Source organism: Colletotrichum acutatum (genome assembly GCF_030867785.1).
Source record: "Colletotrichum acutatum strain CBS 112980 chromosome Unknown BDZ83scaffold_34, whole genome shotgun sequence".
In the NCBI taxonomy this organism is placed as follows: Eukaryota; Fungi; Ascomycota; class Sordariomycetes; order Glomerellales; family Glomerellaceae; genus Colletotrichum; species Colletotrichum acutatum.
In genome coordinates, this window is record NW_026849028.1 from 194,508 (window position 1) to 209,962 (window position 15,455).

Below are 15,455 nucleotides of genomic sequence, written 5' to 3' on the forward strand. Positions count from 1 at the left end.
CCCGAAGCGTCTTACCCATCACTGGTATGGTCGGGCGGGCTGACGATGGAACATGAGAATACTCACACATAAGCCCTTTATTGGGCATGGTGAGCTCTCTCCGTGTATCCTCCGTTGCGTCCACGATTCATCAACGTGTGTAAGGAGACACTCGGCGTCGCTGCGCCTGCTTCAGCGCGCAGTAGGCGTCCAATTGTGCCAAGAAACCACCTCGTACCCGCTGCCAATGAGTCCGATGTTACGTTGTAGTGTCTCGAGCGCTGGAAGGTTGCGTGTGGTTAGCAAGACAACGGCTGAAGGACGCCCTGTAGGGCAGCCCATGCACCGCTGCATAGGGGCCGCCCACCCAACCTAAAGTACATTAATAGCCGGAATGGCGCTAGGTATTTGAGTTTGGTAGAGGCGTCCAGAACTTCAGTATGGGCTGACAGCCATTGTGGCGCATGGGCCATTCTCGGGGTAGGTAATTATGCATTATCCTCGAAACTCTCTGCATGTGTTGTAGTCTAAGGCCTATGACGTTCGAAATGAAACGTTTAGACAACCAGTGAGATACTAGGCTCGGTCTTCTTGCATCGTTGTGTTCCAACGGGATGTACGTTGGTGGAATTGGCGGTGTTGTTGTAGGGCAGATTTCGGGGCAGATTTTGGAGTCGCAATTGGGGACGAACCGGAGCGATCCCTCCACTCTTCCGTCTCGCGTCTCGGTCGACCCCGCTAGGCGGTCAGGGAAACACTAGCACCGACCGACGGCAGAAAAAAAAAATTCCCAGAAGGCGTCCACCCAAACCGCCTGCGCTTGCATCGCGAACCGAAAGCTCCAAAAATAGCCCTTGACAATCTCTTTTGGCTGACAATTTTTCCACCACCACAATGGGTGCACGACAAGCGTTAGGCAAGCGGAAGGAGCCGCAGGCGGATGCACCTGCCCCTGTTGACGACGAGTTTGGCGCAACTTTGGAAGGTGTCTTGTCCGGGAGCGAAGATGATTCCGACTATGAAGAAACTTCCGAGTCTGAAGGCGAAGACAATGGCCTGAACGGCGAGGAGTCAGAGGACGAGGAGGATGAGGAGGATATTCTGAGCGACGAAATTCCCTCCGATGCCGACGACGAAGATATTGCTTCGAAGCTCAAGTCAACAAACCTGGGCAAGGATGCTGGCGCTGTCGACAATGACGAGGAGGACAAGCCCAACTATCGCGTCGTAACGGGCGCCAACGGCGAAGAGCGCTACGAGTACGACGAAATTAACGCCGAGTACGACTCCGACGACAGTGACGCCCAGGAGCCCGTCAACACAATCGGCAACATTCCTCTTTCTTTCTACGACTCTTACCCTCACATCGGATATGACATCAATGGCAAGAAGATTATGCGTCCGGCCGCCGGCGAGGCATTGGATGCCCTGCTCGAGACCATTGAGCTCCCCAAGGGCTGGACTGGCTTGACGGACCCCCAGACCGGCAAGCCTCTCAACCTGAGCCAGGATGAGCTCGAGCTTTTGCGCCGCGTCCAGATGAACGAGGTCCCCGAAGAAGGCTACGATCCCTACCCCGTGAGTATCCATATACTATGTGTGACATGCCTTCGAGACTAACGATACCCAGGAAATGGTCCACTGGTTCACAGCACACGAGGAGAAGATGCCCCTTAGCGCAGCGCCCGAACCGAAACGCCGTTTCGTCCCCTCCAAGCACGAGGCGAAGCGCATTGCCAAGCTCGTCAAGGCCATCAAGGACGGACACATCTTGCCGTACAAGTCGGCGGAAGAGAAGGAGAAGGAGGAAGCCGAGAAGGAAGAAGTCTACTACGACGTCTGGGCGAACGAGGAGGAGCGCCCGCCGCACGTCATGGACATCCCGGCACCCAAGCTCCCGCCTCCGGGTTACGACCTCAGTTACAACCCTCCCCCCGAGTACCTCCCGACAGAAGCCGAGAAGGAAGAGTGGGAGAAGGCGGATCCCGAGGACAGAGAGAAGGAGTACATGCCCGCCAAGTTTGATTCATTGCGCAAAGTCCCTGCCTATGGCGAATTCGTCAAGGAGCGCTTTGAGCGCTGTCTGGACCTTTACCTCGCTCCTCGTGTGCGCAAGAACAGGCTCAACATCGATCCCGCGTCGCTTCTTCCCAAGCTGCCCCGTCCCGAGGAGCTTAGGCCTTTCCCCACATCCTGCCAGACTGTTTTCCGCGGCCACGAGGGTCGCGTGCGGTCTTCTGCCATCAGCCCTGACGGCGAGTGGCTTGCAAGTGGTGGTGACGACGGTACTGTGCGCTTGTGGCATCTCCGTACCGGTCGCCAGGAGTGGATGGCCAAGCTCAGCCTCGATGAGGCTGTGAACGCTGTTCGCTGGCGTCCTAACAAGGAGACCTTCATCCTGGCCGCTGCTGCTGGTGAAGATCTCTTCTTTGCGGTCCCTCCCCGCGGTGCGGACGGCATCGACAAGGCCAGCCGTGACATTATCGACGTTGGTTTCGGTTATGCCACACAGAACCCTCAGCCCGCAGCTGCCGTCACCAAGGAGCACCCGGGGAAGTGGGCTAGACCTGGCTCCAAGCTGGAGGCTGCCGGCGTCCTGCTCAAGGCCACCGTCAGGTCCGTCATCAAGGTGATCAACTGGCACAGACGCGGAGACTTCCTCAGCACCGTTTCCCCCAACGGCCAGCGCAGCGCAGTTGCTATTCACACCCTCTCGAAGCATCTGACTCAGATTCCCTTCCGCAAGCTGCCCGGTCTCGCCCAGACGGCACAGTTCCACCCCTCGCGGCCGCTCTTCTTCGTCGCGACCCAGCGCATGATCCGCTGCTACGACCTGCAAAGACAGGAGCTCGTCAAGGTCATCCAGCCCGGCGCCCGCTGGATCTCGTCCTTTGATGTGCACTCTGGTGGTGACAACATCGTGGTGGGATCTTACGACAGACGTCTCTTGTGGCACGATCTCGACCTCTCCAACCGCCCGTACAAGACGATGCGCTTCCACTCGGAGGCCATCCGCGCCGTCAAGTACCACCGCAGCTTCCCCCTGTTCGCCGACGCCAGTGACGACGGCACGCTGCAAATCTTCCACGGCAAGGTCGTGACCGATCTCATGGAAAACCCGACCATTGTGCCGGTGAAGATGCTCAAGGGCCACAAGATTGTCAATAAGCTCGGTGTCCTGGACGTTGACTGGCACCCTACGGAGCTCTGGTGTGTGAGTGCCGGCGCTGACGGCACCTGTATCCTCTGGACCTGATGAGTGAGTCCATCCACGGTTGGGGAGGATACTTGTAAGTTTTCACAAAAAAGACAGCGAGGCGTTGGGAAGAACCAAAAAGAACCAAAAGAAGGATCCTTCAACAAAACTAGACAAGTTTGCTTTTTTTCAAAAATTTGTTCATGTTAGATAATTCGCCCCCGATTTACCTACAACGCAGGATGGTGTCATTAATGGATGTCGAATTTGTACAAACCATTTTTTCCGATATCGTGATCTTCTCAACACGTGCTGTGAACTTGCAGAGACGAGACTAGTCCTATCATACCCGTATCATGAAGAGACCCTTACAAAATGCAAGATGGAGTTCAGTCACTTGGCGACGGAAGACGATGCCGAAGGGACCGAAGGAGCCGGAAACCCCACGGCGCCAGCGCAGGGTATTTGGCTGCAAGTTTAATTAGGCGTTGGCTCGTGCGTCCTCGCCGTCTCATTTCTCATTGATGGAAGTTCAGGGCCCTTTCTCCTTCGCCGTTGGGGCCGCTCGCTCTCTTGTTGATGGAGAAGGGCACTTGGCGGAATATGCGATGGGTAACGGATTGTTCGTAAATTAACTGATATCATCTTAGTGCTCTTTGCAGGCTATCTGCTAATTCTTCCCGCTTCCTTCAATCTGAAACCTGGCATGCATCAAGAGGGCGTCACACCCGCGAGGGGCAAGTCATCTTAATTCCCAGGCGTTATTGACCACCTCACTCCTCAGAATCCTTACTCCGTACAGTCCTCGACGTCTAGCTCGTCTCTGTTCCAGTCCCCTGGCGAATCCGAACCCACGTCATGCACAGACGCCATAACCAAAGGGTTGGCTGGAGATCGCGTATCGTATGGTGCCACGGTGCCAGGTGGTTTAATACTGGTAGAGTTGTAAGGTTATTGTAAAGCGGTGGAACACCTGGCCCCGGTTCTCGACTTCCGGGAAGAGGCACACACACACTTTTCTGTGTAGGGATACAAACACGGCATGAATGACAGTGGCCCAGAACCTGCAAGGCTCATAAAGGGCCAAGGTTTCTCTGCCGTCTCTTGCGTCGGATCGCCGCTGTCATCGAACCGAGAGGAGGTGGTGTTTAGAGACGAGCTTGCATAACGACGTAGCTTGTATCCGTCGTATGAAGCCTTCAAGACTTTTCGCCCCCTCATCCCTTCTGCCTCAAGAACGGTTGACGTCCCATCCACTTAGCATCTTGACTGTTTGCCTTGTTCTGTCTTCTCATCTCTGTTCGCCCACCCATCCCTGGCAATCTACTCCAGGTGTGTGTGGCCCGTATGCTCATTTCCCTCGCGAGCACCCGATCCATCATCCCGCATCGAACGAAATCATCCTTTTTTGTTTCTCGAATTTTCAAGGGCCGCCCGTTTCCACTTTTCCCGTACCTTTTTGTAAGAGAGATCCAGGAAACCCTGTTCCCGCTCTCTTGGATGCTTCAGGCGCGTGGGACTTTGAAATAATTAAACAAACTGCTTGCCCCGCGCAGGCGCAAGATCGTTGCTAATCTTTTTCTGTCCCTCTTCTTTCTCGGTTCCCGGCTCTATTTTCCATATCTTTCGCGACCTTCCTTTCCGCAGCGTTACATTCAGTCCTGTTCCATCGTCATGGTCTCCTCAACTTCGTACGCCGCGGCCGCGGTGCTGGCCCTATTCGCGGCCTCCGGGACGGCCCAGAACTTCACCATTGCCAACGGCCAGATTTTCACGCCTGGGTTGGTTATCTTGGATGCGCCTCAGCCGGGGACCCCGCTGGGCGGAGGTTAGTAACCCGCCAGACACCTTTTCCCAAATACTTCAGATGAAGTCGCGCAAACAACCATGAGAGTTTTGGCTTTCATCGGACCACACATCGTTAACAGTAGTTCAACTATAGATAACCTCCATGTTGCGATTGACGTCTCGACGAACGGCAAGATGCCGCTGCCGCCGTATGCCGCGGATAGTCCGACCAAAATCTTCAATGTGACCATGTTTTTGTCAAGCTACACTACCGGCCGCAACTTCACCATCTCCAACGGCACGGCGACGGCCAATAACGCCAGCTTGGGGGAAATTATGATCCAGGAGCCCGGCAGCACTGTGAAGCACGTAAACTGGATATGGCCGGATTGTCTCGTCGGCAACGGACAGCCAAGCTCTAGCGACAGCGACCGCGGCGCGTACAATGTAAGTCTAGCACTAACACACTCACCCCCAATTACGAACCGATCCGGAGGGCGAAGATTCACACAATAATTCTCCCAGATCTCCATCCGCCAAAACTTCCGCCTCAACGGCGAAGATCACTACACAATCTTTGACGTGCCCATCTCCGTCACAAACAGCATCGAGCAAAAGGACGGCCGGCCCTCGTGCGACGCCCTCAACAATCCGCTCCTCACCGCCGAGCAGCTCAACGCCACGGCCGCCAACTCGATCGGCGTGCTCTTCGCGCCGGGCGACTCCACCACCATTGAAGTTAAATCGGGAAGCGGCAGCGGCGATGACGGACTCGGCGGGACGAAGCCTGAGGCGACGCCCGGCGACGGTCTCGGCGCGGGTGCGAGCTTGAGGTGGAGGGATGGGGCGTATTGGCTGTGTTTGGTGAGCATCGGCGCTGCGCTGATACTCTGATCGGAGGGAGAGGGAGGCTTTTCGCCAGTTTCGTTGTGGACGAGCTGGCTGGTTACACTTGTGCCCATTCGTGATACCCCAGACGCGGAAGCTGTATTAGTACATATTTCTTAATCGAATCTCGCCCGACGGGACTCAATGGTTTTAGTCCGTCGACCGACGGACGGTGCCGAAACCGATACCGATGGGTGTATATAACCTTAGTACCTTGCCTCTGCGCACAGATATTGCAAACGGCCGAACATTTGATGTCTTCTAGAAGTTGGCAGAGGTGAAAACCGATGATGGAGGGAAGCCAATTGAAGATAAGGTTAATTCTCTCCAACGAAAGTACGGGTACACAAAAGTCTTCTCGTCTCGTAGAACTCAACGCAGAACTCAAAAACAATTAAGCAAACACCAACCGATCGCGAGGAACGGGTCTATTACGCAGTAGGAAACTCATTCCCGGGACCTTGAAGATTCCCCACTCCCACCGGGTCGGTGAGTACCCGGAGCTGAGCGTCCTAGCCATCCGGTGGCCCCATGCCGCACGCGCGACGAACTGCTTTCTGGAAAAGGCAATACGCACGTCAGGCCAGGCGAGGAGCCGTTACAACACTTACAACTTGCATGTGGCCGACCACCCCGCGCTTGTAGTGCACACCTATGGTTTACCATTCGGCTCAGCCTTTTTCTTAGTAGGCACTTGGGAACTATGGCACGAGGAAATGTCGATCGCAAGCTCGCAACTCACGTTTCTCACCGGACCTTGTCCTATCACAATACTCACTAGACGGGCTATGCATCGCAAGCCCCCATCCCCCAAGACTTCCGCGCCGTTTCCACAACGGCCCCCCGGATTCCCCGCACTTTTTGGCCGCACTAGACCTCGGCTGCGCGTTGCATCTCCAATCTGGAAAGGACACCTGCACATGGTGTGGTTGTACGACTGATGTGCGGCAAGCAATGATGGGACGGGGAAGGGGGACGGGGACTTGGATGGTCGTAGCTTCCTTCCGTCCTCTCTCCCGCCAAGCATCAAGTCTGGTTGGGAGCTATTCTGCCTCTGTCACCCGGTGTGCGACGGACGACCCTGGGCCACCTTTTCTTTACTTATGACTGTTGAAACCCCCCTCGTCATTGAAACACCCTTTAAGTATGGAGGGTTCGCATGGCAATTGTGAGGTGGTGTCATGTTGAGATTGTCTTTCTTCTGACAATCCCTCCTGTCTTGGAAACTTGGTACAACCCAAGCTCTAATTCAAGCTTCATTGCACCGTAACCCGAGGCTGTTGGTTGACGAATACTCACTCAACTCACCGGCGTTAGCAAAAGCCCATCTCAGAATCGTCTCTTGGCCTGTCGTCTGATTTCATCAACATCTTTGAGAAACGAAAGCCTGATCCCTTGGGACACATCACCAGCCTGTTCAGGCATACTCTCAAACCCCAACGCGGAACGCAGCAGATACACAACCTCGACGATGCCTCTACACCAGGGCTTCCTCCCGCGCGAGGGCCTCACAGCCGACCCCATCTTCCGCCTCATCGCCAGGACCGCCCTGAACCCGTCCGTACTCCTCCCGCTACTGCTCCTCGCTCGCTACACCAAAAAGGGCGGTGATCTCGCCATCCTCCACCCCACGGCCTTTTCGCGCATCAAGTTTCTGGCGTACTGCGCCGTCACGCGCTGGGCGAGCAGCTGGCTCTCGCGGCGCGCCCTGAACAACTGGGTCGACGACCGGTACGACTGGCGCAGGGAAATTGTTCTCGTCACGGGCGGTGCTGGTGGGATTGGCGGGCATGTTGCGCGGCTGTTGGCCGAGCAGGGTGCTACTGTCGTCGTTTTGGATATCCAGGATTTGACTTTCACTGCTGGTGAGTGCCCCTTCCTCTCTTCAGAGAAATCGGTGGTGATGCCCGTTTTCGCGTGGCGCGGTTCATTGTCTAACACTCGCCAACAGCTTCCAATGTGCACTATTTCAAGTGCGACATCACGTCGACTGAGAAGCTCGCAGCCGTAGCCAACGATATCCGTGCAAAGGTCGGCCACCCGACGGTGCTTATCAACAACGCCGGCGTGGCGCGTGGGAAGACCGTTCTCGACTCTACGGAACGGGATATCCGCTTTACCTTCGACGTCAACACACTTGCGCACTACTGGACAACCAAGGAATTCCTCCCACACATGGCGAAGGCGAATCACGGCATGATTGTGACGGTTGCGTCATACGCAAGCTACCTATGCGTCCCCAACATGGTAGGACTAACCCTCCAGACTGATCTGGCTTGTTGACCCGACAAAAATGACTCAATCTCTCCAGGTCGACTACGGCGCGTCCAAAGCCGCCGCCATGGCCTTCCACGAGGGCATCACGGCAGAGCTCACCACTCGGTACAACGCCCCGCGAGTGCGCACGGTACTGGTTAACCAGGGCTTCACAAAGACTCCGCTCTTCACCGGCTACGAGCAGGGCGTGGAGTTTATCCTCCCGGCGCTGGAGCCCGAGACCGTCGCCGATGCCGTGGTCAAGCAGGTGCTCACGGGCGAGAGCGGCCACGTCGTCTTGCCCGCGTATGGCAACGTGCTGACGGCGCTGCGGGCGTTCCCGCACTGGTACCAGCATCGTATCCGGGGCGAGTCGCAGAAGCTGATGAAGAACTTTTCGGGCCGGCAGGTGGTCAAGGACGTTGAGGGCTTTTACGAGAAGAGGGATAAGAAGGCCGAAGAGGAGCAAGAGAGGCCGGAGGAGAGCACGGTCTTGGTTGCTGAACCCATTCCCGAACCGAATGGTATCGAATGAGAGGAATCTCAAAGGGAATTGATAGTATTGCAGGAAAGCGGATGAGATAGGCAGGCAGTATATATAAAGTCGACACACGTTGCTCTCGCTCCGAAAATATATGTAACTTTGTAAGTACTTTAGTGAGATGGATGGTCCCGCCGCGGGTGCGTACATCCTTGCAGGGACATGGTGTCTTCCGTTACACGAGTCCACGAACGACACTTGCAGAGCCGCCAGCTGGTCGTGAGTTCCCAGCTAGAACTATGAACCACGACTTCGCCTATCATAGGCGACCTGCACACTTCAATCCAGGACTATCTTCGCTCGGATCTGAATGAGCGATCTGTTGAGACGACGTGTATTGTTGTCTGCATACGCGAAGGTCCCGATTTTATCATCGGGTGATCGGGGTTTAGTGATACACCGAACCCAACAAGGACCAACTGCTTTCAGTCGCAAATTTGGGAGAGAAAAAAACAGATATCACCTTACGATAACAGCTCTTCCTCTTCACTCTATGAATTCCATGGATATATGGTGTCTCGGAATAGTTCCTATCGTTCAAAAAAGCCGCAAGACAAACAATCGTATTGCCTCTGCTCAGGGCCACTAGCCCAAACCGTTGTTGTTGCGACTGACTGATTCGTGCGTTATCACGAAAACACATCTTCAAGATGTCTTACAGAGTTCGATCGCTCGCTCCGACAGGCCTATCAGCCGGTACCAATCAACCAATGTCCTTGTCTCTGGGCCTTCTCTTAGGTTGGGTAAAAGTGACAAGTGACCAACTGTCTCTGCGCGTTGTAGAAGCGAGCGAACAAACGGCCCGTGGCCAAGCTCCAACGGGTGACCGTCCCCCAGGCATATCGCATGCCAATAGATAAAAACTAGATTCGGAAAGTGGGAAAATCTGCAGGATGGGAGAACTAGACTCCTTATCGAAATCATCACCCGAGGCCTTCCCCGTCCATGGATCTCATTACCCCCCCTGCTCGTTCGTTCTTCAAACGATGGGGGTCCCACAAGTTGACTGGGCGGTTAACGGCTGCGCCGTACGGAAACATGAGTGGCATGTTCGAAATCTTGGGAATTTTCTCCGCCCTTTGACCGATCCGGCGGCGTGCCCATAACAAAAAAAAATCACCGAATACCAGCCCAACCCCTCTTTTCCGTGGAGAGAGAGAGTGTGTGTCTCTTGCTCATCGCATATCTGCTCTCTCGCGGGATCCAGCAAACAAATCTCAAAATACAAGGGTTGACACCAACCAAACAACTTCATTTTTGAGATCTGCCCCGGGATTCTTTAGCAAACAAAGATGACGACTGAGAGGTATCCTGACGAGTTGATTGTGGGGGACGATACGGAAGATGAGACCCGGTCAGAGGTTGGGAGTGTAAGCAATCGCGCATCCACGCCGCCAACGTACGTACAAGTACGGGGAAAGATTGGCATCGCTGAATATCGCAAACAGATTGCCTCGTCGAGCACGAGTCTGCGCGAATCCGTTCTCGACTACCGCCTCGAGAACGGTAGGACATATCACCGTTACAAAGACGGCAGTGAGTTCTCCTTTGCTTGTTGTATTACCTTGATGAAACCCATCCCGCTTGGCATCGAGACACGGTCTGACAATGACACAGAATACACGAAACCCAACGATGAGCGAGAGATGGACAGACTTGGTAACTCCCTTTCTGATGCTATTGTTCTTACTGGCTGGTCCCCAGCTAACGATACGAATTTCAGAGCTGGAGAATGAGCTGTGGCTGATTTCTCTCGACTTCGCTTCCGGCGTCGCCCCGCCCGCCCAGAAGGACTCAAAGTTCGTGTGTTCTCGTGCCCTGGACGTCGGTACCGGTACTGGCAGCTGGGCCATCGACTTTGCAGATGATCATCCGGAGTCAGAGGTAAGGAGAAAGAATCAGGGTTCGCATTTCGACGAATCCGCAAGAAAAGGCGGCTGAACTGTGACCATCTAACGTTTTTGCTTGCAAGGTTATCGGTTTCGACCTCTCGCCACCCCTGACTGAATAGTACGTTAGGTGATTCCCGTTCGTAGGCTTTACTCTTGTTTCAAGCCCGAACATGTCATTCATCGGTTTACTGATTATCTCAGCGTACCTCCTAACCTCAAATTCGAGATTGATGACCTCGAGGAGGACTGGACGTGGTCCCGCCCTTTCAACTATATCCACAGCAGAGTTATGACAGGCGCCGTCAACGACTGGGACATTTATCTCCGCAAGATTTACAAGTGAGTTGGAAAAAAGCTACTCATAGCAACCGAAGAAATCTAAACCATATCAATAAAAAGTCGCAGCTAACACTCGTGAAAAAGGAACCTCGAGCCAGGCGGCTGGGTCGAGCTGCAAGAGCTCGACATCTTCGTCACCTCAGACGACGGCACCCTCACGGAGAAGCACGCGCTCTCGCAATGGAGCAAGCTCCTCCACGGCGCCTCGGAGAAGCTCGGCCGCCCCTACATTGACCCCAAGTCCCTGGACCTCAAGGCCGCCGGCTTCGTCGACGTGTCCATCACCACCTTCAAGTGGCCGCTCAACGAGTGGCCCAAGGACCCCAAATACAAGCAGCTCGGCCGGATCCAGCTCGAGAACGGCACGACGGGCATGGAGGCCTTCACGATGGCGGCGTTTACGCGCGCGTACGAGTGGTCGCCCGAGGAGGTCAATGTCTTCCTCGTCGATGTCCGGAATGATCTGAGGAATAAAGCTATTCATGCTTATATGCCGGCGTACGTTTGTCAAATTCCCCTGCGTCGATTTATTGATATTCTAACGTGTGTGACAGGTACTGCATCATTGGCCGCAAACCGGAGAAGGGTGAGCTTGAGGCGAAGAAAGAGGAGAGTATTGCTTGAGATGCGTTGAAGGGGGTTTGGTCACTCGAGACTTCAACTTGCTGGATCATATGATGATCACAGCACGACAACCAACGGCAAAATCTTGCTGATGGCATTTTGAATTAGCACTGAACAGTGAGAACGTCAATCCGGACCGCTTTGCATGATTTTGTAGCACTTGTCAATACCTAGGGAGGCACCTTAGCAGCATAAGCATCAGTCTTTCTTTCTTTCAGAGCAGAGTTTTCTGCCTCTCAAATCACATAGTTACAGCAGAGGAAAAGACACCCGTCAGCATTGTGATATGCGCACTTGGTAATTGAGTTCGCCAAATATTCAATTGGTTGAGTTACATTTCTCATGCCGTACCGACATCCTAGATTGTCAGCTGGAAACATAACGACCGGGTAATCAAGCTTACTTGATCCAAGTGATATATTGTCTCGTGGAACATTTGCTTCTGTGTCACGAACCCACCCATTCCTTATTGGGGCATCAGAGAACGCATTGGACCAACTGACTGGCAGGTGGGCGACGTAACTGGACGCCTCTGGCTTGATATGCGTGTAGTTCGGTACAATATGGCCTCGTAGTAATAACTTTCTCGCCTAAATTCTCAAGAGAGGAGACCAAACTCATTAGTCCATCCGGGAACACCCCCAAAACTTCGTCCTTCTCATCTATATCATCACCCTGTCAGTGCGTTTATCAGAGCTCTCCATAGAAAGCCTTGTCCTCCATGAATCGCGGTATGACTTTACATGCCTTCCCAAGGAGACTAGCAGCCTTCGCCAAAAGGGTCATCAGATAGCTGTTCTTCGTTGATAGTAATATTAGCAACACCGACTTCTTCTGGTCCAATGATCCCACTCAGAGCGTCAATAAGGACTAATTAGGTTCTACCGCCATTATCTTTCAGTCGGGTTCATTTGATAAAGCTGTGAAGCCGTGTACCACGTAATTACGTGCCTCGTATCTCGTTGGTATTAACGTAATCCGGAAGATTATCGAAGTCTGGGTACCTTTACTGCAGCGGCTTCCTTCCAACAATGGAATACCTACGAATATCGTTAGCAAACTCCCACACACCCCTATTCAGACGCAGATATTATAAACCAAGCGTCCCTCCGGGGAATGAACTCACACAAGCCCGTAAGCATGAATACTCTCATCCCTCATCTCATTCCTGACACCCACCAAAAACGTATCAACATCCTCCTTAGACCACCCAAACGCCCTCGTAAACGGCGCCATCGCAAATCCCTGGAGCCCAGCCACGATATTCTCCCCGCTCCATACCCCGAGCTCCTTCAACCTCCTCCCTTCCTCCGTGTCCGCGGCAGGCCACCCGTTGGTGGGCCACTTGAACACGCGGACCTCGACGTCCACGAACCCGACCTCCGGATCGCGCATCAGGTCGGCGAGCTTGGGGATCTCCTGGTAGGGCCGGCCCAGCATCACCGAGGCGTCGTGTAGGAGGGCACAGTACCGCGCCAGCGCCGAGGTCGTGGGATCGAGGGTGCCGTCGTCGCATGAGGGGCCTACGTCGACTTCTTGGAGTTCTAGGTAGCCTCCCGGTGTGAGGTTGCTGTTGCGAGAGTGTAAGAAGATCTGGACTTGTGGCCTAGAATCTGTGTGTTTTACACAGCCAAGGTGGGGGATCAAGGGCAGGACTCAACTCGAAACAATTCTTCAGGTACTCCTTCCAGTCTGCGATGCTGGAAGTCATGAGGCGACTGTGTATGTAGTCAAACGGCTCGTCAAACACCCACTCCTCTTCAATATCGTCTACTTCAAAGTCGACGTTTGGCGGAAGGCTATAATGGAAAAAGTATCAGCAAGGCGCTATGTCGAAATGAAGAAGGGCGTTAGTTCCAAACTCACAACGTAGGTTGATTAGGCGAAAGATCAATCCCAAGAACCTTTTGTATTTGCCAACTTCATTAGCAAACAAACTTCCCTACAACCTTTGAGACTTTCTTGAACTCGACAAACCTCAGCTTCGGGATGCTCATCACCAAAGTCGATAGCCCATATCCCTGTCCCTGTTCCAACATCGAGGACCCTGCCAGGGACTTCGGCCCCCTTCTGGCACGGCGGCGCGAGACCGAGTCTGTTGCCAAACGTGAGGAGGAAGACATTGTGCTGGAGGTCTGGAGATTGAGCCTTCCCGTCAGTACCTGGATACATGGGAAGATACGGAGGATGCCGCTTCGAACGGATGAAGAAACTGCCGAGCGGAAGTGCTGTGACTGTATCTTGCAGCAGCAGCAGCAGCAGCAGCAGCACCAACCAAATGCCGGCGGTAGAAGGGAACGGCAAGACTCACCTAACCTCTCCTGCTCAGCCTGGTCGTTTGGAAGTGTATATTCTGCAAAAAAAAAAAAAAAAAAGCCGGTCAGAAACAACACCAACACCATACATAACCCGTCCCGGACCACTGCGGCCTCCCACTTACTGCCGTCCTTGTACCGATGATATGTCCTCCCGTTCTCCATACGGTACTCCAGTATGGATTCACTCAAACTCAGCCCAGATGAAGACAAGCCCTTCACCAGAAAAAAGCAATGACACGGTCAGTTGAGTATTTCTTAAAGAAAGAAACAGAAGACAAAAAAATGAAGTCAAGAGGCAGGGGTAGGCGGGGTGAGAGGTGGGGGGGAGGCTGAAGAGAGTGAGATTCTCAACAGACGAAAGGCAGAAAACTCACAGGGACGTCCTCAGAATGCCCGTGTTCGCAAGTGGCGTGACCACATCCCTCTTCCTCGTCCTCACCATCACCTTCGTCATCGTGAGAATGCTGCTGCCGCCCCCCCGAATGCTGACCAACATCACGGTCCGGATCAATCCCATAATCCGCCATCAACTTCGTTTTCAAGCTCAGAAACAGTTGATCATGCTTGGTCTGATCGATCTCTCCTACACCAGGCTCTGGAAAGTGTGACATCTGCAGGGGTAAGGAACGCTGGCAGAGCAGAACTTCAGAAGCAACGTCGGCAGCCTCAAGTTGTCGTTATTTTCTCAAAAATAGTAAGGGACCAAAAACAGTTTCGATCAAAACAAAAGCACAGCGCCCAGACTCAATACACCAAAGAAGAAAAAAGAGCGAAAGGAATCGTGTCACAAATTCCAACCAACTCCTCTCTCTCTCTCTCTCTCTCACTCTCCTCCCCCCATACCCGCATCCTTCAAAAGCCCGTCTGGCCCCCGAAAAATGGCCAACCGAACCGAACCCCTCCTCGTCCCAGGGCCCAGGCATCTTAACCCCCCCCCCCCCCAAGGCAATCATACCAGGGCAAACATTTACGAGCACACCGAACTAGGCAGGGGGGGAACAAGTTGGAGTTGGTGTTGGAGCAAGAAGGAACCAACAGCATATGCACGTCTGTAATTGCAGCTGTCAAATTGGGAATGTGAAGCGGCGTTTTCTGCAGAGGGCCCGCTAATCTTTTTCCACTCTGGCCGCGCTATGGAATGACACGACCGGGGAGGGAAGCGAGCCGGGGGGTTGTATGCAGGCCGGGCCGGCCCCCGGGTTAGTGGGCGAAGGAAAGTCGACTCCCTTAGCAGTAGGTTGGTGGACAAGCGCTTGAGTGAAGGATAAGCGCTTCAATGACTACTTGAACCGAGCTTGCTTGATCGATCCAGTATGTTGGATCACGGTCGCCTACCGGACTCACGAGTACTGATGGCTATCTGTCATTGATGAAGCGTACATACATAGAGTGAGGTAAGCAGGTCACTTCCATGACCATCACTTAGCACTTCATCGATGGTTGTATCAGAAGGTTTTTGGTATTCATCCACCGTACCAACAGCTAGAAGCCCGATTGATAGGCTTCCGCCAAACACGACTACCTCAAACCAGCTGGATCAGTGCCATTCACCCAACACTCAGCTTCGTCCCCTCTGCCGCTCAACCCCCTGTCATCTTCAACACTGCGACTTCCACGCAGAGTAATCTCCTCCA

The 15,455-nt window shown here is 53.8% G+C and overlaps 6 protein-coding genes across 6 annotated transcripts; 5 read left to right on the forward strand and 1 right to left on the reverse strand.

Annotated features, from left to right (window-relative positions):
- The first annotated feature begins 692 nt into the window (after positions 1-692).
- BDZ83DRAFT_267294 (BOP1NT domain-containing protein) lies at positions 693-3,306 on the forward strand. The gene is made up of 2 exons (XM_060502033.1): positions 693-1,557; positions 1,610-3,306. The coding sequence occupies exons 1-2, from the start codon at positions 874-876 to the stop codon at positions 3,233-3,235; spliced, it is 2,310 nt and encodes a 769-aa protein (XP_060366275.1). The 5' UTR covers positions 693-873; the 3' UTR covers positions 3,236-3,306.
- Positions 3,307-4,728: 1,422 nt separating this feature from the next.
- Positions 4,729-6,255, forward strand: BDZ83DRAFT_696986 (uncharacterized protein). The gene is made up of 3 exons (XM_060511375.1): positions 4,729-5,003; positions 5,118-5,410; positions 5,489-6,255. Exons 1-3 carry the CDS (start codon positions 4,850-4,852, stop codon positions 5,855-5,857), a joined length of 816 nt encoding a protein of 271 aa, XP_060366276.1. The 5' UTR covers positions 4,729-4,849; the 3' UTR covers positions 5,858-6,255.
- An 845-nt stretch (positions 6,256-7,100) lies between these two features.
- On the forward strand, positions 7,101-8,738 carry BDZ83DRAFT_267308 (short-chain dehydrogenase). Its single transcript, XM_060502034.1, has 3 exons — positions 7,101-7,716; positions 7,803-8,098; positions 8,163-8,738. Exons 1-3 carry the CDS (start codon positions 7,323-7,325, stop codon positions 8,640-8,642), a joined length of 1,170 nt encoding a protein of 389 aa, XP_060366277.1. The 5' UTR covers positions 7,101-7,322; the 3' UTR covers positions 8,643-8,738.
- An 823-nt stretch (positions 8,739-9,561) lies between these two features.
- BDZ83DRAFT_696992 (S-adenosyl-L-methionine-dependent methyltransferase) lies at positions 9,562-11,503 on the forward strand (the record flags this gene model as incomplete). Its single annotated transcript, XM_060511376.1, has 8 exons — positions 9,562-10,018; positions 10,097-10,184; positions 10,266-10,307; positions 10,372-10,532; positions 10,621-10,658; positions 10,742-10,879; positions 10,964-11,377; positions 11,434-11,503. Exons 1-8 carry the CDS (start codon positions 9,941-9,943, stop codon positions 11,501-11,503), a joined length of 1,029 nt encoding a protein of 342 aa, XP_060366278.1. The 5' UTR covers positions 9,562-9,940.
- A 1,006-nt stretch (positions 11,504-12,509) lies between these two features.
- Positions 12,510-13,675, reverse strand: BDZ83DRAFT_751055 (S-adenosyl-L-methionine-dependent methyltransferase; the record flags this gene model as incomplete). Its single annotated transcript, XM_060514000.1, has 5 exons — positions 12,510-12,543; positions 12,630-13,109; positions 13,186-13,302; positions 13,370-13,407; positions 13,481-13,675. The coding sequence occupies 5 exons, from the start codon at positions 13,673-13,675 to the stop codon at positions 12,510-12,512; spliced, it is 864 nt and encodes a 287-aa protein (XP_060366279.1).
- Positions 13,676-14,582: 907 nt separating this feature from the next.
- Positions 14,583-15,137, forward strand: BDZ83DRAFT_616813 (uncharacterized protein). Its single transcript, XM_060507996.1, has one exon. The coding sequence runs from the start codon at positions 14,700-14,702 to the stop codon at positions 14,874-14,876; it is 177 nt and encodes a 58-aa protein (XP_060366280.1). The 5' UTR covers positions 14,583-14,699; the 3' UTR covers positions 14,877-15,137.
- Positions 15,138-15,455: the final 318 nt, after the last annotated feature.

Coding starts and splice junctions, on each gene's coding strand:
- BDZ83DRAFT_267308 (XM_060502034.1), top strand. CDS start 7,323: ATGCCTCTACACCAGGGCTTCCTCCCGCGCGAGGGCCTCACAGCCGAC. Junction 7,717..7,802: donor GGATTTGACTTTCACTGCTG/GTGAGTGCCCCT, acceptor ACTCGCCAACAG/CTTCCAATGTGCACTATTTC. Junction 8,099..8,162: donor ACCTATGCGTCCCCAACATG/GTAGGACTAACC, acceptor CAATCTCTCCAG/GTCGACTACGGCGCGTCCAA.
- BDZ83DRAFT_616813 (XM_060507996.1), top strand. CDS start 14,700: ATGGCCAACCGAACCGAACCCCTCCTCGTCCCAGGGCCCAGGCATCTT.
- BDZ83DRAFT_696986 (XM_060511375.1), top strand. CDS start 4,850: ATGGTCTCCTCAACTTCGTACGCCGCGGCCGCGGTGCTGGCCCTATTC. Junction 5,004..5,117: donor GGGGACCCCGCTGGGCGGAG/GTTAGTAACCCG, acceptor GTTCAACTATAG/ATAACCTCCATGTTGCGATT. Junction 5,411..5,488: donor GCGACCGCGGCGCGTACAAT/GTAAGTCTAGCA, acceptor TAATTCTCCCAG/ATCTCCATCCGCCAAAACTT.
- BDZ83DRAFT_267294 (XM_060502033.1), top strand. CDS start 874: ATGGGTGCACGACAAGCGTTAGGCAAGCGGAAGGAGCCGCAGGCGGAT. Junction 1,558..1,609: donor AAGGCTACGATCCCTACCCC/GTGAGTATCCAT, acceptor AACGATACCCAG/GAAATGGTCCACTGGTTCAC.